General features: G+C 47.4%; 1 protein-coding gene across 2 annotated transcripts in view; it reads right to left on the minus strand.

Annotated features, from left to right (window-relative positions):
- Positions 1-1,191: 1,191 nt before the first annotated feature.
- BAHCC1 (BAH domain and coiled-coil containing 1) overlaps positions 1,192-20,997 on the minus strand; it is a 156,952-nt gene continuing 137,146 nt past the window's right edge. For both annotated transcript variants that reach the window (XM_051995391.1, XM_051995390.1), the window contains 14 exons: positions 19,595-19,706; positions 16,970-17,234; positions 15,138-15,329; positions 14,325-14,638; positions 13,856-13,963; positions 13,061-13,190; positions 12,529-12,643; positions 11,336-11,411; positions 10,772-10,880; positions 9,053-9,172; positions 8,484-8,657; positions 6,850-8,012; positions 5,944-6,180; positions 1,192-5,624 (listed from right to left, as the gene is read on the minus strand). In XM_051995391.1, the coding sequence (XP_051851351.1) occupies positions 5,418-5,624; positions 5,944-6,180; positions 6,850-8,012; positions 8,484-8,657; positions 9,053-9,172; positions 10,772-10,880; positions 11,336-11,411; positions 12,529-12,643; positions 13,061-13,190; positions 13,856-13,963; positions 14,325-14,638; positions 15,138-15,329; positions 16,970-17,234; positions 19,595-19,706 (3,322 nt within the window). In that variant the 3' untranslated portion in view covers positions 1,192-5,417. The remainder of the gene's footprint in view (positions 5,625-5,943; positions 6,181-6,849; positions 8,013-8,483; positions 8,658-9,052; positions 9,173-10,771; positions 10,881-11,335; positions 11,412-12,528; positions 12,644-13,060; positions 13,191-13,855; positions 13,964-14,324; positions 14,639-15,137; positions 15,330-16,969; positions 17,235-19,594; positions 19,707-20,997) is intronic.

Here is a 20,997-nt window from a genome sequence, read left to right on the forward strand (position 1 = left end):
GAAAAGGGAGAAAGAGGGACCTGCTACAATAAATAATCACAAATTTGCCATTGGAAGGGACTTCTGAGATCATCCGTCTAGTCAGTGGTTCTCAAACTTTTGTTCTCAGTATCTTCAAGTTGTTAAAAAACTATCGAGGATCTGTTCAAAGAGTTTTTGTTCACATGGGATATACTTATAACTATTTACTATATTAGAAATAAAAAATGATTTTGAATTTGTAGACCCTCTGAAAGGGTTTCAGAGACCCCAATAATTCTTTGGACTACACTTTGAGGACCATCTAGATTCTAGATGGATGCCTCAATTTCACCAGCAAAATGGTGGGAAGGAATGATGGACTGGATGACTTGAGATATCTCCCAGCTTTAGCTCCCCCATTTTAAAGATAAAGAAACTAAAGCCCTAGAAAGTTAAACAGATAAATCTGTCTCTGACTTAATATCTAGTGCTTTTACACTGAAGTGTTAAGTTCCTTGAGAATAAGGGTTGTGTTAAGGTTCTCTTTCTCTCTTTCTGTTTGTCTCTCTGTCTCTGTTTCTGACTCTCTCTTTCCTTTTCTCTTTTTCATACTAATCTTTTCAGACTGGATATACAGTGGCTACTTAAGGATCTCATTCCAGTACTAATCAGTTTTGTTGTTCAGTTGTGTCTGACTTTTCATGACCTCATTTGAAGTTTTCTTGGCAAAGATACTGGAATGATTTTCTTCTCCAGGTCACAGATGAGGAAACTGAGGCAAACAGGGTTAACTGACTTGACACAGCTAGTAGTGTCAAGTGTCTGAGGCCAGATTTGATCCCAGGTTTTCCTGACTCCAAGGCCAGTGCTCTATCTCACTGTCCCTCTCCTCACTCTAAGTCCTAATGACCAGATGCAACAGGAGTCCATTATTACAAACAAATGGGCAACTGAGTTATCAAACTAAAGTGAGGGAAGGGGTAATCAGTGAAGGGGGATCCCCATTCTGTAATCAGGCGGGTGACGATCCCATGTGAACCACCCTTGAAAGATAAGGCTGAGCCAGACATGATTAATTGTGTCGTCTAATTCGGGCTGGTCATTTCGATTCATTTGGGAAAAACACACAGTTCAGAAAAATAAAGTCCATGCCCTTATGTCCCTGAGAATGGCTGGGAATCAATGTACACAGACCTAGCTTCACATGCATGTACGCCAGATGACCTGAACAATGTTTCATATATTTATTCATAAGCCAAGTTATCAATAAAAAATTAATACTAAAATGCCTTTACATAGAGTTTGCTGTTCATAAAACCTTTGTTTTGTTTTTTGTATTTTTAGTGTTTACATTGAAAAAAAATTCCAACCATCATCATACTTTACACATTTACAATAATACCGGCTTTCACAACATTTAACCACGGTTAGAAAGGGAGGAGAATTCACGTTATTTATACAAAAGAAAGTAAGAAAGAAAGACAACAGAAAACCCAACACAAGGAGGAAAAGAAACTTCAACAAGAGGGACAAAAAAAGGTTTTTTTCCCCCCTTTCACTCTCTCAGTTCTTCTGTACTTGGGGCTTAAAATAGCTTTAGATTCTAATTTCAGCCAACAACATTGGCTTTCTCTCATCACTTAATCTCTTTTTCTTCACTCAGTATCCTTGTATATTTTCAGACTGAAAGTGGAACTTTCAATGGGGGTGTGGGGTAAAGGAGTTCAATCAGTTTTCTCAGCTCAGAAGGACCCTCAGCCCCTGGGCTAGGAGGTTGCTGCCTTTGATTTTAGGGACCAAAGGAGAAAACCACATAGCAAATATTGCACTCATGCCAAGAGACAGAAGACTGAAGCACTGGAGGATACCCCCAAATAAATAAAAAGTCCCTTCCTCCCCCAAACTTTCTGCCATTGTCCTCTGATCCAGGGTCACATTGCCTGGAAATTGGAAGCCATAAGGCATAGACATGGGTCAGGCTGCCTTTTGGAACACCAGAGATTCCTTGAAACCCATTGATTTATTCCTCATTCTTTTAAGGAAAGGAAGGCTAAGAGGGCATAGGTGGGGTGAAGAGAGGGAGATCAGCAGTGGTTAGGCAGGAATAAGTGAGATGGAAGACCTGAGTCCTCAAGCAGAAATCTCATTAATGTCTCCTTTAGCAGGAAGTTCTAAAGGACATCTACTCCTTTCAGATATTTTGGTACCTGCCCTTACTGGAGGATTTCTTTAAGAGGGCTCATCCTAAAATTAGGAAAACTGCTTTGTGATAGAACCCAATGGTTCCAGTAAGGGTGAGAGCAGGAAAGGATGATGGACCGAACTGGGCCCTCTCACCCAGCCACCTTTGCTTCTCCTCTCTGGTCCAAACATTCAATAATTGCCACCTTAGGAGGCATAGAAGCCCAGGGAGTTTGTAGTATTGGTCTGAAACCATAAGAAGTCACATTTTCAACTCAGGCCCCATTCAGTTGATCGACTAGAAAATAAAGAGGAAAGGGTCCAAATATTTTTGGATTAGATAGTCCCCAAGATCTCTTCCAGTTCTGACAGTCTATAGCTATGATTTTTCCTACAAGAATATTGCTGTTCAGTTCTCAGACAGTTCTGGACAGCCTCAATCTTTGGAGTCATTGTGCTACCCTTTACATGAATAAATTCTTATCTTGTCCTATTCATACTAGGGCATAGTGCTCTGGGGCCCAAGGGATGAACTGATTTTTAAGTCAAAAGGAAAAAAAGTCAAGAAAGGGCATTAGGTGTCATGGTGAGTGAACCTTAGAGAGAGAACCGAAATACCATGCAACAAGGCCACAATAATTTGAATACTCAACAATGGTCCAGTCTGGGAGGCTCGCGTTCCTTCTTTGGCAAATGCTCTCACTGCCCTTGCTTGGTCTACATGATGGAGGCTCTGGGAGACCAGGGGCCCACAGGATGCAACCAATCACCTCATGGTCAGCCCACAGCATCTACTTCCATCTCCATCTCCACCCACCCAACCAACAAAAGGAAAACTAAAAGACCACCACAGCGGGGAAAAAACAAAAACAGGTCATCAAAGAAGGCAATCAATACCCAAAGCCCATGCACCAAGGGGAGAAGGCTGGAAGGGAGGGATGGGACTTGATTTCCTCCTGAAAAGGATGTGCTCCAGAGAGCTGTCTGATTGTCCTCCACATGGGCCCCATCTGGGTCAGAGGCTCCATCATCCCCTCCCAGGGTGTCAGAGAGAGGGCTTCCTGACCAGCAAGGGCCAGGAGGGCGGAGAGGGCAGTGGGGGTGGCGAGAGGAAAGAAAGTGGCAAGGTGATGGGGAGGGCATTTTCTCTGCTTTGGTTTGCTCTTTATTGTCTGATGTTTTCATGGAAAGTCATTCGATCTGACTTGAGATGGGAGGCGGGGAGAGAGAAAGAAGCAGCCATGTGGTCCTGTGGCCCCATCACCCCCCCCCCAAGAAAGCCACGAAGGTCATATGGCATGATTCTGGGGCAACGGTTGGGACGGGTACATGAAGGATCAGGTTAGAGAGGAGTTTTCCCTCCCTTTTTCCTCTTATTCTGCACATCAGAAAAAGCAAATCTGTCCCAGCTTCCCCTGCTGCAACAGCTCAAACAGGGGGCTGAGGATGAAAAGAAGGAACCTGAAAAGGGGGGAATCCACCTTACTCCTCTGAAATTGAGGAAGGGCTATCATAAGAGAGCTAGAAAGAAGGAAAAGGTAGATCTATCTCTGCCTGAGTTTCTGAGAACTGAGGTATAATTTTCATACATCATCACTGTTTGTTTGTAGGGTTTTTGACTTGAAAAATAAAATTGAGGCGCTAGGTTGAGAAGGGGATTGCAGTCCTGCCTAAGCCAGTGGAGGGGTCTTTTTTGGTGTTCCTTGTGTGGATATTGACAAGTGAACAGAAAGGGACACTAAAGTTGGCAGGGGAGGGGGAGGCCTGCGCCTCTATTGTCCCAGATAGACAGCAGGTACCTAGTCTTTCCTGGGCTATGGGGATCATGAAGTGGGGACAGTGAAATATGGAGTCACCCATGGGAAAACTGAACTAGGAAAGAATTTGCAATATACAGAATGAATAAAATGAAAAGATGACCTTCTCTTACTTTCTCTCACTTTTTAACCTCATTTTACTTTTCCTGTTTTGTAGGGTTTTTTTTAAATAGAGGTAAGATAAATATGGCTGTTGTCCCCCATCCCTACCTCCTACATCCCCAAGGGATGAGAGACACAGTTGATACTGATTTTTAGAATAATCTATAATCTTTTCTTATGAGGGCATCCTCATGCCGCCCTCCCCAACCCCGCTAATTGTGTGTGTGTGTGTGTGTGTGTGTGTATGTGTGTGTATGTAAAGGATGTATAAAAGGAAAGAGACCTTGACGTGATTTCTATCTTTAAACAGTTCCACAAAGAGGTTAGTGAATTAAAGTGGGATATCTCTCATTAAGAACACTTCACTAGAGTGCCCACAGTTGCTCTCCTGGACCTTAACACCCCCTACCCGCCCACCCAAATGCTGCCTCTATATTTACAGATTAGCCCAGTCCTGGAGCTCAGCCAGGCTGAGAAAAAACAGTGCATTTTCAAAGAAAATTCCCAAACCCAAATCCCTCCCAACACACGCACATGCGCACACGCACACACACATACATACACACACGCTCACAAAACCTTTTTTTTTCTAATTTTTTTTCCATAAAACTTCCCCGAAGAAATACAATATTTACATAGAGAAATAAATAGACAATACACCTGATTTCTGCTTTCCCTGGTGGGAGACAGTCAGAGGTACTAGGGAAAATATGGCTTGAATTCTAATCTCTTGTGAACTGCCAATGCTGGGGAGAAAAACAGAGGTGGAAATCCACGGGTCTGTGTGTATAATCAACTGAGGGGAATATGGCCCTCAGTCCAGGTCCCAGGAAAGAGACCTTGGGGCCTAAGTAGGATCACAGTCAGATGGGGAATTGGATTTTGAAGCCAGAAGAGCTTTCTCTTTCCAGGGAAAATAATTAATATTAATAATAATAACAATAATAATAATAATTTAAAAAGCCTGAATCTTGCTGTGATGGGTTTTGCATATTTACTCAGACTCTCCATTTCGGAGTGCCATGTGGGGCCTGCCTTAAAGCTGTGTCGTTAGGCAGGGAGGGTCCTGACTGGGGCCTGGGTGGAAGACCCCGACATTGCCAGTGGGCACAGCCTGGCACCTCTTCCATAATCCACACTCCTCCTCATCCCTGGGGAGGAACCTGCTCCGGGAAGCAGAGGCCATCTGAGCGGGTGGGGGTAGGTACGGGGAGGCTCAGGGTGGAGGAGGATGAAACAAAGTTTTCAAGTTTCCGATGATTAGGAAGCTCACTGCCCTGGGGTGGGGTTTGGGGAGAGCTGTTCAGTGCACCCCCTCATGCAAAGCAGTGGCGAGTTCCAGTGGTACTGCCCAGATCAGCACAAGATGGGCACACCGTCAGCTGTCACTAGGCGTCCTGTGGTGGGGTCATAGGTCCCCGCCAGATAGTAGAGGTCCTGTCGGTCCTGGTATTTCTTACTCCGCGTCATCTGCTCATATTGTTCCCTCCCCACAACCTGGCACTTGTGTGAGATGGTCTGAACATCATTTTCGTCCTCATGGCAGGACTGGTACAGGGCATTCTGTGGGAGGAAGAGGGCAGAAAGAGCAGGTTGGATTCACAGGTAAGTCACTGAGGACCGCCATTCATTACCTGGGATGCCAATGTTCACTCCCAAGGAACTTTCTGGGGCAACCTTCTCCCGGAGAGGGGAAGCTTCCTTAGGGGTTGCAGGAGATGGCTTCTAAAGGCCCTTTGCAGCTCATCCCAGGCCAGATAAGGGGTGCAATAAAGTCATTATTCCCACTCTGTGGGTCCCTCTCCTCTACTTAAAGACAGCCTGGGCCAGGCTTCAGAGCATGCTCCCCCCGGCCCCAGGGAACTCTTCCCACCAGGCTCACCTTCCCGTCACTTTGTCGTTTGCCCAATTTGGTCTCCTCTGGGTGGTAGAACCATTTCACCTTCACCACCATGTTGCTGCCCCAGGACTCCCACATGCTCTCGATGCGACCGATGTAGGGGAGGTTGGGCCGGCCTGCCGACAAGAACACGGCGCAATCCCCGATGCAGAGCGTCTCCTTCCCCCGAACAATGGCCTTGTAGAACAGCTTCCGGGCCTTCCCTTTCATTCCCCGCCTCTGCACAGAGACCAAAGAAAGGCTTTGAGAGACAAGAACGCTCTGTCGGGGAGGAAGGTGCTGAGAATGAGGCCTGAACTGGGAAGGGAGAGATGAGGTGTTCCCACAGATAGGGCTAGGATGGAAATGCTGTGGAACAAGGATGTGGCCAGGGAGGGAATGAGGAAGAAAAGAGGCAGCTTGGGAAAGATGAGCATCTGAACAGACTAAGGGGGAGAGGGACAAAGGGCTGAGGAAGGAGCTGAGGGAAAAGGCAGAGAAGGGGCAGAGACAGAGATATGAGAGAGATGGGAGGGGGAAAGGAGAGAGACAGAGAGATATGAGAGAGATGGGAGGGGGAAAGAAGAGAGACAAAGAGATATGAGAGATGGGAGGGAGAAGGGGAGAGAGAGAGACAGAGACAGACAGAGACAGAAAGAGAAAAGAAAGAGATAGAGAGACAGAGACAAGACAGACACAGAGAGAAAGAGAGAGAAGAGGGAGAGAGACAGAGACAGACAGAGAAGGAGAACATTATTCTTTGTATATCTCTGAAACTCTGTACTCTTCTCTCCTCAGAAAGGTTCATTACAGAATTTCATCCCACAGCAACTTCCTCTCCAAGGAACCCTTTAAGGGGGAGGACTCAGGGATTGCCTGCCTTCGGAGCCAGCATCTCCCACCTCTTACCTGTGTGGGATTCCCGGACCACTTCCACAGTTGCCGGGCTGGCAGGAAGGCTGAGATCTTTGGCCGATTTTCCACAGAGGGCAGCCGCTGCCTTCGGGAAAACTCTTTGGCTTTGGAGAAGCTCAGGGCCTCCTTCCGCTTCATCTTGGTCTTGCCACTGGCTGCTGTGGCTTTGGCGAGGAAGCAGCGCTGGGGGTGAGGGTGGGGGCTGCCCCCCTTTGAGCGCAGGGCCTCAGGCTGCGCCAGGAGGGCGGGCACAGGGTGGGTGAGACAAGTCTGGAGCAGCAAAGTGGAGTCCTCGTCATCCGAGCTGTAGGAGGAGTCCTCGTTGTCCGAGGAGCAGAGGCTGGATGTGGAGATGGAGCCTGAGGAGGAAGATGTGGAGGACCCGGATGAAGAGGAAGAGACGGAGAGGCGGGTGAGAAACCGAGAGGGGACGTTGCCTGCCAGCCCATCCTCGTCCTCGTCGGAGTAGGAGCTGTGGCAGTCGCTGTCACAGTGCAGCGCGCAGTCGGCCTGGCCTGCGTATTTACGCAGCGCGAGCCCCATGGGCAGGGGGTGCACAGGAGCTCGCCCCTTTTTCTCCTTGCTGACCAAAGCCGGATGGACGTAGCCCGGGGCGGGTAAAGGCCTCCCCAGCTTGGGTCCGTCATCTTTGTCGCCCATGAGCAGAGCCTTACAGTTCTTGTTCTTGGGGGAGGTCACGCCTTCGTGATCCAGCTTGACCAGGAACTCCCCGCCGACTTTGCGCCGCCCGCTCTTCTCGGCCTCCAGACGCTCCGCCTTCTTGGCCCGCAGCAGCTTGTGGGCCCCCCCAGGCAGGGCCAGCCCTGCCCCGCTTGCGAAGGGGGCGTAGGAGTTGGCTATGCTGCTGAAGGAGTCCGCCCCAAAGCCATTGCCAAAGACTGGGGCGGCCATGCTGTGCATGGGGAACAGGGCCTCCCGGGCCCTCAGCTTCTTGGCACTGCCATTGAGCTGAAAGAGGTTCTGGAGGACCCCGGCGCTCTTGCTGCCTCCCCCGCCTCCTCCCGACACCGCCGTGCCCTTCCGCTTGGTCTGCGCCACGGAGGACCAGCTCAGCATGGGGCTGCCGCGGCGGCCCAGGAAGTGCTCCGCCGCCACCACCGGCGTCTTGGCCCCTGGAGTCAGGACGTCAGCTTTGCCTGTGGAAGAAAACCAGGTAGCACCGGGGAGGTCAGACTCTCCTTCCGGGCTCCGGCACCTCCCTGTCCCCCCCCTCCACAGAACACTGCTCGCCTTCACCTCCATGCATCCCATCCTACTCCTTCACCAGGGCTCCTCCAAGCTGGGATCCGCCTGTTCAGAAAGATCTGTCCATGGAAGGCCTTGATCTTTCATCGTTAAAACAGGGACTTGACTTGTCACAGGAGAAATACTAATGCAGGGGCAATCTCTTAGCATAAAATTATGCCCATTTATTTTTAAAGTTGTACTTCAAAAGTATTATCTGGGGTACCTGTCCTTTCTGCATGTGGGGTTCCAGCTATCTCAGAGACCCTTTATCTCTGTCCTCTACAGACATCTTAAGGCTATCCCATCTCCCCTCTTCGCATGAGCTCAATACTTCCTCTCCCTCCGGGAGATGCAATTTGAGGCTATCCCTCTTCTAGTACCTGCTTTTTCTTTGCTGACAGCCTTCTTCCCCAAGTTCTTTGAGGGTTCAGAGATGTCTCGTCCCTCAGGAGCCAGACTGGGGGCCGTTTCGCTGGGTGGAGGAGCGTCATTGGAAGATCTCTTGTTTCTTCGACAGCTGCTGGACACTAGTAGGGCTGGGGAGGGCTCTGTGCCTGAAATCCAGAACCAGCAATCTCTTCATCCCAACAGACCTTCTTGATCACCCCTCCCTCATCCATTCTTCACCCAGAACAGTGGTTCTATGACTACATGATGTGAGGCTGAGGAGGGCTGGAGGCAGGGAAGGAGAGACCCTTTACCCATCCCTGCCTCCTCAGGATGGAGTGGTGGATGATCAAGGTTCCTTGCTGCAGGAAGGAACTTAGTCTCTAGTTTCATGCTAGGGTTTCAGAGCATTCCAGAGATGAGAGTCAGGGAAACCAGCCCCAAGGGGCTGTGTAGGGCCCAAGGTACAGAGATAATTCCAGGTGAATGATGATTGAACTAGATGACCCACCCTCTGCCCTATATGAAACAAGGACACTTTCTAGTCCCCAAGTGGACTCACATTGGATCTTGAAATCTGGAGGTAATAATCGAATATTGGATACGGAGATGTGGCCTGTGTCACCATCATCAAACTCAACTACCACTGAATCAAGGTCTTCTTCTTCATCACTGGAGGCACCTGTAGGAGGTGGAGGTCAGAAGGTTAAGGCCTAGGGGCAGAGGCAGGAGAGACTGGACAGGAGTCAGAACCCCACATTATCAAGACAGTCCTCAGCCTACCCTATCCTCATTCTGCCTTGAATGGGAATTCACCCTTACTATGTCTCTAAGCACCTGTAGATGCTTAATATTAGGTGGAAAAGCAGATGAGAAAGGCACTAGGTGGAGAGCTGGGGTGTGTCTAAGGGCCCTAGAGGTGAGACAGAGTGGGACAGGGGGCTGCCCTGTGCAATCAGACGAGGATTGATGAAGGGAGAGGGCTCCCAGAGGGGCCTCTGATAAATGACACTGAGAAAATTCAGCTCCCAGATCACATTCGACCTTGGAGTTCCCCACCCCCAGCCCTGGGTAACTGATGGCTTTCATCTCTTCTCACTCCTAACAGCCACTCTGCTCTCATTGCAATATTATTACCATTCATCATACCCCTTTCCCTTCCAATGTACATGCACGATGCAGAGACCATGCACACACAGAATTCAGGATTTCCACCTAGCTCTGCACAGACCCAACACCCTCTGTGTAGCTCCAGCAGACTGAGGTCCAACAGACACAGCTGAGGACATGCATGCTTCCCTTCCAAAGTGCTGACCGACATTCCCCCACGAAGCTGGGTTTTGTCGATCCATCCTTTCCAGAAGCCCCCACCCCATTCCCCCCATGCCCAAGTCCAGCAGGGAATGGGTCACCCTAAGGGAGAGCTAATTCACATTTAAATGTTTTCTCAATGGCAGTAGGATGAGGGCTCATTGGGTGATAATTACTCTTTTTGCTTAGTTCAGCAGCAGCAGCAGCAGCAGAAGCCCCTCCCTTCTTCCTTCACCCCACTTGCAGCTCCTCCCTATGGCTGTGACTCCTTACTCCACCTTTTTTATGGTGGCATTCAGAGCAGACTCTATTATCCTACTCCTATATAAGCAGGAATATGTCACTGGCAGCCAAAAAAACTCTCTGGCTCTCTCTCTCTTTCTCAAGTCTGGAGTTGGACCAACCTCGGCTCAGAGATCGGTCCAACTGATGGGGGTGAGACTAAGAGACATAGGTGTAAGTGGAAGGGAGTGAGGGCACTTAGGAAACATATTATAAGGTTATTGCGCGGGAGGCAGAGGAGAAAGGATGTTGAAGGAACACTGTAAGAGGAGATGGAGTTGAAGGTATAACTTGGAGGCTGTGTCATGTAGTAGAAGGGGTGCTACAAGTTGGGCTCCAGTCCTGACTTGATCATGACTAATTATGATCTTGGCAAGTCATCTCCTTTCTGAGCCTCAGTTTCCCCATATGTAAAATGAGGAAATTGGACCAGATTACCCCTAAGGTTCCTCTTGGCTCTAAAATTCTACGATTGTATCCCAATGTCAAATTCTTTCCAGTACACAAAGGAGAAGCATCTTCTGTTGGCATGTAATTATGGTTGCCCAGGGAATTAGTCACGCCATTATTAACCACCCACAGTGGGAGGAGAGAAGCAGGGGGCAAGAGGAATGGATGGGGAGAATCCGAGACACTCTTCCAGTGTGGATTTTTCCTCCACTCTATGGACTTTCTGTTCTTCTCTCACCTTGGACCACATTGCCAGGATACAGGCAGCGAGACTTCTGACTCCAGTAGGCACAGACCCGGGTGCCTGGTGGGAGGTAGCGACTTGATTGGGGCCGGATGTCAAGAACCTGAATGGGGACAAGGGTAGGGGGCAGACAGAAGAGCTGAGTTAGGAGAGATTCTTGGGCAGAGAACCTGAGAAAGCATCTCCACTTGGAGAGATGGCATATCGGCAGGGGCTCTGGGGTCTCTGGAGGGACCAACCCAATATGAGTTAAGACCACCCAACCGGATTTAAGTTTCCATGCAACCTAATCCTGGGGAAGGAGCTAAGGAAGGGAAGTGTTGATGAGTCAGGTCCTGGGCTAATGGCAGAGCTGAGATAAAGGGCTTCTTCCGGGAATAAATAAGAGGAAAAATTCTTGCAGCCATGAGGCCCCTGGCTGGGAGCTATTCCTTTATTCTGACTTAGAGAGAGAGGGCCTTTTGGGGATAACCGAAGGAGGGGCACAAGGCCTCCTCAGCAGAGCAATGCGTCCATTCATCTCAAGTGAAAGGTTATCGTTCAAGACACAGAACTCACAGCTTCCTGCAACAGTTGCTCCAGGGAGTAGATTCTTTGTCTGTTTCCTCTCTCGCCCTCAATCACGATACTGTAGCTGAAAAGCAGATTGGAAGAAGCCAGTGTAAAGAATCCGGAGATGGAGACCCTGTTCTCAGCCAGGCTGCCCTGCCCTGCCTTGCCCAAGGTGTGGTGAGTGAAGGGCTGTTCTGTCACTGAACGAAGCCCTGAAAGGTCCCTCTGAGAAGCCCCATCCCAAACGCCAGCCACTCAGTGGGTAAAAGTGAGGTAATGGAGCTTTAGGGAAACAGCAATGATTTTGAGGTCCCCTGACCTTAGGGAGGCTTCTGTTCTAACAATAAGTCAGGGACTTCTCACACTCCCAATCTAAGAACAACAATCTGTCTGATTCTCAATAGAGCACTCCTCAATCCACTGCTGACTGTCAGATAGCTTCTGGCCTCAGGATAGTCCCAGGGACCAAACTCCTGAGAGGATAGTGATAATCTGTGGGTCAGTGAGAACCAAATCCTGGAGATGACTCCTTTTCTACTCTGGACCATAGGATTAGCAGTGATAGAAAACTGGATAAAGGGGTCTCCTCTCTCTTAGCACTTTGCTCATTTCTTTTGGAATTTAGCCCACTGCAATTGACATTACAATTACAATAAAATTTTACCATTTGACTAAGAAATGGGTTCAAGTCTGCAAATTCTTTTGAGACACTTTACAACACCAGTTTGTGACCCCAAACTTTTGGGTCCCTTTCCCAAATTCAATAAAAGTAGAAAGCAGGAGCCCATGTCCTTTAACCAAGAAGAAAGGGAATTACTTTTCTTGGGCCAGGAAAGAAATCGGCTAAAGTGAGTGGGCAAGAGGGAAAGAGGTTCCTTTCTATTACAAGTGCTAAATGTGGAGGAATAAGACTTCAATTTGAATTCCAGTCCACTACTTATTTTAACCTGTGCAACTGAAGTCACTTAAATCTCCCAGGCCTCAGTTTGCTTCTCTGTAAAATGAGGGGATTGGACCAGGTGACCCCTATGGCCCTTCCAAGTGGATCTCTATGACTGTTATCCCAGTCCTCCTCTGTGGGGGGAGCCTGGTTTTGCTCTGTCTAGAGTCTCCTGTCCCACAAGCTCTTATTTCTTTCTGGTTCATCTCTCAAACCACTCCTCCCCGCAGCTATCTCCCCTGCTAGTGGCCATCCTTACATGTCTGGAGGCTGCAGGGTTTTCACACTGCCGGCATACAGCAGACTGTCCTCCTTGGGGATGAGCACATGTAGTCCGTCCTGGAGATCTTCCTTGTGGATGGTACATGACTGGGCTGGAGGACAATTCAGGGCATCAGTCACACTTGTATCAGCTACCCACCACCCATCTCTCTTTCTCTTCAAGATTTGGGATCATAAGTATGGATTCCCAAGAAAAAGGCTAACCCATCTAGGGAAGGAACTGTATGGAAGTCTTAGGTAGCCCCTAAAAAGAGAGCCAGTGTGGTCTTTAAAAAAACTTGCCAGTACAGAGAAGGCAATGGTTTTACCCCCACCAAATTCCCTTTTGGGTTGTAAGCTATGGGCCTCCAGATGAGACCCTGGGATGCTCTGCGTGGATGAGGGCCAGTATTCTATGTCCCCAACCATTCGCCATCACCTTTACCTTTACCAAATTCCTACAAGCCAATACTGCATGTGTTGGCGTAGGGACTTAGTCTGTGCTACTGGGTTGGGACAGATCAACTCACCATGAACTATGCCCTGGTCTCCACTCAGCATGCCATTCTCTTCCTCTGAGAAGCTACTGTTATCATCAAACTCAAAGTCATCCTCCACAGCAAAGCTCTCCAGCAGCCGGCTCACTGCCCGGCCCTTACCCTAGGAGGATAAATAGGTCAGACCCACAGGTGCCCTTTACATGTTGCCCAACTGTCCTGACCATCCTCCTCTTGGATGACCTAAGGGACATCATCCCCAATCCAGGACTTCTGAGGGTCCTGCTCAGATAAAATTTAAGAAGTGTCTCATCTAACTTCTTTCCTGTACTTTCAACAGGTTATGGATAGAGAAAAGTGGGGAATTCCATGACTGGAGCTGGGGTTGAGAAATGTATACACTTCTGAATAGTTTCTTGAGCCCCAAGCCAGTTTCACCTTGCCTTAGTTCCCAGGGACAAACTAGAGTTGGTCTTTCCTTTAGGGTTTTACCCTCCCTCCAGTAGAATATAAAAAGTGGAAGGAAGGAAGGAAGGAAGGAGGGAGGGAGGGAGGGAGAGAGAGAGGAAGAAAGGAAAGAAGGAAGGAAAGAAGGGAGGGAGGAAGGAAGGAAGGAAGGAAGGAAAGGAAGAAAGGAAAGAAGGAAGGAAAGAAGGGAGGGAGGAAGGAAGGAAGGAAGGAAAGAAGGAGGGAGGGAGGGAGGGAGAGAGGAAGAAAGGAAGGAAGGAAGGAAAGAAGGGAGGGAGGAAGGAAGGAAGGGAAAAGAAGGAAAGGGAGTAAAAGAAGAGAAGGAAAGAAAGAAGGAACAAAGGAAAGAAGGAAACCTACCTGCTTGCTTACAGCCTTACTCTTCACCTTGCCTAGCTTTTTGCCTTTGCTCAAGATGGTCTTGGCATTTCTGGGTGACAAGGCGATAGACAAGGCCCCGTTCTTTCGCTGTAGGGGGAGGACAAGATAGAGAAGAGATATCAGAGGCTGTATCAATGAGTCCTTGATTGGTTTCAAAGGGCTTGGTTCTGTGTATTTCCATGATGGGCCCACTTTTCTCTGTGTGTCTGCCACAGAGGGCAGGTTGGCTGTCTCAATATGGGATGACCTGTGAGAGGGCAGGATACTGGTCCAACCACGTGCCTTTTTGGGGGGTATGGAGAGGGGAAAGGCAGCCTATTCTTTGCTTTGGGCTCCCAGCCTCTGCCCTGCTGTCTCCCTGCCTGAGCTGCAGTGCTCCAGGGCACAATCTTAGTCTCCCAGAGACCCCGGGGGGCCTCCTTTCCCATTGCCCATCTGCAGCTCTCACCCTCAGAGCCGACTGTAGCACTTTGCTCTTCCTCGTGGCTTTCTTTAGTCGCTCACTGGCCAGCTTCCCACCCTCCTCCCGAGCAGAGAAGGCCCGGGCTTGGCTGTAGAGATCATCCCCGGTGGGGGTAGTCCCGGGCTCTGGACGCAGGCTGTCTTTGGGCTTGGCTTTCAGCTTCTTCTTGCCGTCTCCGTCGCAGACTCCGGGTCTCCTGCGCACTGGGGCTCGCTCCAGTTTTCGAGTCTCAGTACCGGGCTTTACTGCCCGCCTTTTAATTTTGACTTCACTCTCGGGGCTAGATATTCGGCAAGACCCTTAAGGGGAAAAGGGAGAGACAAAAATGCTGGGAGTTACTGGAGCTCTAAGTGCCAATAGCTCGGTGTCCATGAAGGCTGGACCTGGGGGGGGGGCTGCATGGAGCTGGGGCCATTGTCTCTGGTGATGGTTGTGAGAATGGCTGACTGAAACCAAGGCTAAAAATAGGCTCTGAGTATGGGATGGCCCTCTGGGAGGCAGAGGGGGAGGGATACATAGATACTATGGCGATAGAAGAAACAGAAAATATCAACAAAAAGATATATGAAAGGAAAAAAAGGCTCTGCTGAGGGGCGCTGGCCTCTCGTATGCCAGGAAGTCAAGCCATCGTGAAGAGGGACTGAGTCTGAGGGGGGCAGTGGTATCCTCCACCCTGTCATTGCTTGTACCCTCAGCATGGGGCCACAGTGTTGTCATGGGGAGGGGAGAGGCAATCCCCTTAGCTTCACTCTTCCTCCTCCTCCTCCTCCTCCATTCATTGTACCCTCTCGTAGTTACCTAGCAAGCCCTGTCTCTCCTTCTTCTTTTTAGCCTTCTGGTTTGCTTCCATTTTCACCACTGAAGATGGGGAGGGGCCCAATGTTGTAGGATTAACTCCTGTATGGAGGGGAGGGCTTAGATCCTTGGTTGGAGGTTCATCTGGAAGTCCCTCACAATCCTCACTGTCATAATCCCCATCTTGGTTTCCACCTGCAAAAAGAGAGAAGAGAAAATACTTTTAGCTGGTCCTGGAGCATCTGTGCCCTGCCAATCACATTATCTCCTGGGATTTCTGCCAAGGGGAGAGGCTTTCTCTTTAGAGCAAAGGTTCTTAACCTGTGGTCTGTGAACTTTTAAGAAATATTTTGATAATTATATTTCAATGTAATTGATTTCTTTTATAATCCTTTGTATTATATTTGTATCATTCAAAAACAGTAGTACTCTGAGTTTTCATTTTGAGAAAAGGTTTTTCCAGACTGCTAGATGTGTTCATGACACAAACAAAATTAAAAACCCCTTCTCTGGAGCATTGTCACCTGGTCTTCAGCATTCAGTTCTCCAGATTCTGAATGGTAGCATCTTTAATGGGTTTGGAATGAGGTTCCCTGTGAGCTAAGAGTGGGACAGCGATTCAGGGGTGCTCTCCATCTCTTTAACTTCTGTTCAAACCCCACTCCACCTTGCCTGATAAATTGTTCAGTTCAGATTCCATTTATGTCACTGAGGTCTAAGCCATGGAGTTGAACTAGAAGGGATCTCAAAGATCATTTCATCATTTGGTAGATGAGGAAGCTCAAGGCCAAAAAAGTGGAATAAATTCGAGTTTTGTTTGGGTGAGGAGGTGATGAATGGAGTTGATGCCCATTGTCTCTGGAGCAGCTATCAACTCTTTCCACCTTATGTTGGTGGAAGGCAATATACATCCCTTCAGTTTACCTTCACAACAAGTCTGAGAGGCCAAGATCAGCACCTCTCTGCACGGCCTAGGCTACTGGGGCATGCCCTATGTCCTGGGGGCAGAACTTCCCTAATTCACTCAACAAGAACCATCCTGGCATTCCAACCTCATCTCAGAGCTGCTCCCAGGGAATACAACCCCTCTCCAGAGTTCTTCCTGCTTTCTATTTCCTGTTCCTCTTCCCTCTTCCAGCCCTCAGAACTTTTCTTTGTTCTTTCCAATGAGAAGCTCTTGTCTCCCCTTACTTTTTTTTTTAGTGTGTGTGTGAAGTGAATAGGTCAGAGGAAGGAGGAAGAGGGGGGAGGAAGGGAAAACGGGGAGGAAATATTTATTTGTTCAGTGTTGTGTTTCTTGTGTGTGTATGTGTTGTTTTTCTGGGGCCCAATAACACATCCTGTAGGCTCCCAGGTCAAATCCTGGGCTAGAGATTCACAGGAAGAGAGTTAAGGCTATTTTAAAATTCCATTTTCCAAGATGCTTTCCAGGGCCATTTGTAGGTTTCTGGGATGGGGAATCAGGAGGAGGGAAGGAGTACTCGGTGAGAATGATGAAAGATACCCTTGCTTTTCCTCACATCTTGGAGATTTCTTTTTTCCCTCACTCCCCTCATCTCTGTACTGGTACCCTCATTTTAGTCACAAAGGTTTGATGCTGAAGACATATATTAACCAGACCTTTTTTAATGCTTCAAAGCCTTCCCAGCCATAACCTGATTTTTCCACCAGTCAAGGGTCCCTCCCTTCTCTCCTCTTCTATCTTCCACAGAAACAGAATTAGCAACCGGGCTCATAATGCTTTGCCAAACTGGTCCCACCAGAATTTGGCAGCACAAGGTGCCTGTCCACCTCCCTCTGGAAGTGAAGAGTGGGCCAGGCCCAGGATTACTTGCCTGCCTCAGTTCCCCCTGCTGTGGCTGTGGGCTTGGCTGCGAACTTGGGGCTGTCCTTGCCATCGCTGTCTGGCTGTGGGTGCTTGGCTGCCAAGGCCACCTTGGTGTTCTTGGCTCGAGACAGCTTTTTTTGGATGCGCCCACCAGGGTTGGCCTCTTTCCGCCGGAAGGGGCTGATGCCAGCTGGCAAACCTTTATTCCTGACCTTCGGCTTCAGCTGGGCCACTTTGCTCTGGGATCCACTCTTTTTGCACCGAACCTTCTCCTGTGGAACAACCCATACAGGGAAACCACTCAGCGTTTTGTCCTTGTTTGCATCTCAAGGCCTACAGGTGCCTGACTGGCTTGGTGGGGGGTAGGGGGCACAAAGACAGAAATCTAGCTTGGGGCCACCCTCCTCAAGCAGATCAGGCAAAATCCTGCCATTCTAGGCTGCATTACTGGGCCTAGTTCTTTGGAGGCTCAGGCCACTGGTTCAATTTCCCCTTCTCCTTCACTCTGGGAAAAGCACAGAAGCAAGGAATTATCCCAAAGGCCCACTGACCTCTGGCAGAGGTTCAGCTGTGGCAAATCTCACCAGCAACTAATAAGGTGTGGGATGAAAGAGCCAGTACTCTGTGCGGAGGGAAAGCTCAGACCTCAGCTCTTGTTGGGGGAATGGGATGAGGGAAGGATGCAAGGACTTTTTTTTCTCAGTTTCCCTTTAGCTGAGTGCCCTGCTTGACTGTGCCAGCTCCATTGCAGTCTCACACCTCAAAGGAGCCAAGGCAAAGTCTGGGACTGGTGGAAATGGTGCCGATCTGTTTGGGCCTTCCCGAATCTGACTGTCTGGTTCCCTGATGACCAGCTGAAGATCGGGGCTGGACCACTGCAATCCCTCTTCCACTGTCCTGGCCCCTTCTGGATTCCGTGTGGGTAGGCAGAGGGGCCAAGGACACCCAGAAAGTGTGGGCACTGTGGCCACTGCAGTTTATAGTGTCTGGCTAGAGTTGGTTTTTCTAAAAGGAAAAAAGGGTGGGGATGAGGCACATTTCTGACATCCTAAATGTTGCATTTTCAGACAGGGATGGGGGAAAGAAGAGAGAGGTCACTGAGATAGTGTGAGCACCCACAAGAGATTAGGTGTAGACTAGACTGGCCTTGGGGAGGCAGCAAGGTTGTGCGAGTCAAGGGGCTGGCTCCGTGTATGGATGTGTTGGGGTAATAGGAAGAAGATTTTTGAGATTTTTAGCTCTTTGGACTCCTCCTGGGTCCTCACATAACAGAATTTTTGTAAATGATTAACACCCTGTGAGTAAAGCTGGGGAACCATATTTGAAATGTCCTAGAAGACATTTTTTATACGAATCTTTCTGTAAGGCAACTCACTCAGAATTTCAGCCACATTATAAATCTGGATTTTCCTATGTTGCATTTATTTAAAGTGAAATATATGGGATCACATCCAGAGAAAGAACTATGGAGTCTGAATACAGACTTAAGCATACTAGTTTCACTTTTTTTGATTGTTTTTTGTTCTGATTCTTCTTTCACAACATGACTAATGTGTAAATGTATTTAATATGATAGTACACGTATAAACTATATCAGATCGCTTGTTATCCTAAGGAGGGGGGAAAGGGGAAGAAAAACAATTTGGAACTCAAAATCATAAAAAGCCGAATGTTGAAAAATATCTTTACATGTATGGGAAAAATAAAATACTATCAAGTGTGGGGGGGAGAACTATATGGGATCACATATAGAACTAGCTAGAAGGGATCTTAGAAGCCATCAAGTATTACTCTCTTATTTTACAGAGGAAGCAATTGAGGCACAAAAGGTTTATGTAACTTACCTACAAGTATTAATTTTTAACCCTGGTGATCAAAGAATTCAGAGCCAGCAGGGAACTTGGAGATAATCTAAATCCAAAATTTCATTTTTCAGATTAGGGAACTGAGGCTTAGAAAAGTCAAGTGATTGTAAAAAGCTACAAAAATAGTAGCTGAGTAAGCATTCAAATGTTGGGCCTCTGTCTCCAAATCCAGTTCTTTTTCCCTCTTTCTCTTTTTGAGGTTAGTCCCCCTTTTTTATTCAGGCTAAATGTGCAGCAGTCACTCACAGTCCCAACCACCCCTTCTGATAGCTTTGACCTATTGTTCACTTTCCAATCTCCTGAGGTAGCTGGAGGCCCCATCCCATTCCTTGGAAAGATCCATAAGATGCTGATAACTGGTTAATCTACTGCAGAGGCCTGTCCTATAAGATATCTGTACAAGGAAGATACTCAGTACATAGTACTCACAGCCTAGGTTGGGAATACTTAAGGACTACAGCTCCCAAAGGCAACATTCTAGGGTCTATTTCTGGAATTCCAAGGATAGAGAGGAGTTGGCAATATAGTAAGGGGTCCATTAATAATTTAAAAAACTTTAGCTTACAACATTCTTTCAAAATTTTACAGACAACAAGATGGTGGGAAAGGGGAAATGGAACATGTTCTTTCCATGGCTGCGAGGCTGAAATAAAATGGCATCACTTCCAAGTAAACCAGAGATGTTAAAAGGAGGAAATGATGGGAGTAGAAAGGAGAGAAGGACTATAGAAAGTAGATTGAGCAGGGATCTAGGGAGAGGAATTCACCTGGGAGTTGAGGCTGCTGTAAACCCCCTTATCTAATTTGCTTCTCTTCTTCTTAGGTTCCCCTTCACTTCGTAACTCAGCACACAGGATGCTAAGGCTGGCCTTCACAGATCTGAAACATGGGGAGAGAGGAGGAAAAGATAATTAAATCCTGAAGGGAGCATCTTGGCTTGGTAGAAAGAATACTGGTGAGTTAGTCTTGATCCTGCTACTGACTAGCTATCCAAAAGAAACAATGGCAAGTCATATGTTTTTCCTGGGACTCAGTTTTCTCATCTGTAAAATGAGCAAATTGGGTTAGATGCTATCTAAAGCACTTTCCAGATCCAAAAATTGATGCCTGTATCTAATTCCATAATATCCAAAGTCAACACCAGAGGCCATTATAAATACAGGACAAAGAACATACTCACACAAGCATACTCTAATGATCACCATAATATGAGCTCGTAAAAACAACTCAAGAGAAAATAGGGGAATGCAAAGAAGTAGAAACTCCAGAGTGAAAGGATGGAACAGAGATAGAAGGAAAAGGGAGACAAAAGGGGAAAGAAAATGAAACTGAAAGATCAAGACATAAGCTATGAATAATGGAGAGAAGAAAGAGAGAAAAGAGAAAGGGGGAGGAATGGCTGGAGAGACAGTACAAATGTAACAAAGAAAAGGGAAAGAGCTTTCAGAGACAGGAAAAAGAAAACTCAAGAGACACAAGAAAGAGAGATTAGAGAAAAAGGCAGTCTAGTATCACTCAAAAAATCAAAGAAAAAAGGCAACTGAAATGGGAAAAATAACTGACATATACATATATGTCTATGTATAATATGTATATTATATATAATGTGTATATAGATATACATACAATATACATGTCTATTATATACACACAAATATATAGACGTATTATGCACATATACACATATACACAGTTATATAGTTTACAAATTAAGGTAGGCCTGTATATCTAAACCTGCTCCAGCTCTTTGAGAACAATCACTCTTGTATATTTGGCTATCCCCAGACCTCTGAAGATCTTTGCACCGAACAGAAGCTTACTAAATGCTGGTTGATTGTTGGATGAATATTTAAGGTTTCTGCTAAGGCACAGTCATGGTCCTTTTAAGTCAGTCATTGAAAGGGGCTGTCTTGAAAAATAGGTGAATGGCTCACCATCTCATCTGCTCTTAAATAGTACTGTTAGAAATGGACTTTATATCCTTTAAATGGAGGTGATATAACTTTTAAGTGGATCACCTGGATTCCTTTTGGATCTTTATGGTGCCCCCATGTCAGGATACAATGAGTTTGGTCTCTGGAGGCAGACACTGGGAGGATAAGGCCAAGTATATAATACTTGGGTATATTATTATACCCATTATCATATATATTGGGTATTATATACAAAT

Source organism: Antechinus flavipes, chromosome 4 (genome assembly GCF_016432865.1).
Source record: "Antechinus flavipes isolate AdamAnt ecotype Samford, QLD, Australia chromosome 4, AdamAnt_v2, whole genome shotgun sequence".
Classification (NCBI taxonomy): domain Eukaryota; kingdom Metazoa; phylum Chordata; class Mammalia; order Dasyuromorphia; family Dasyuridae; genus Antechinus; species Antechinus flavipes.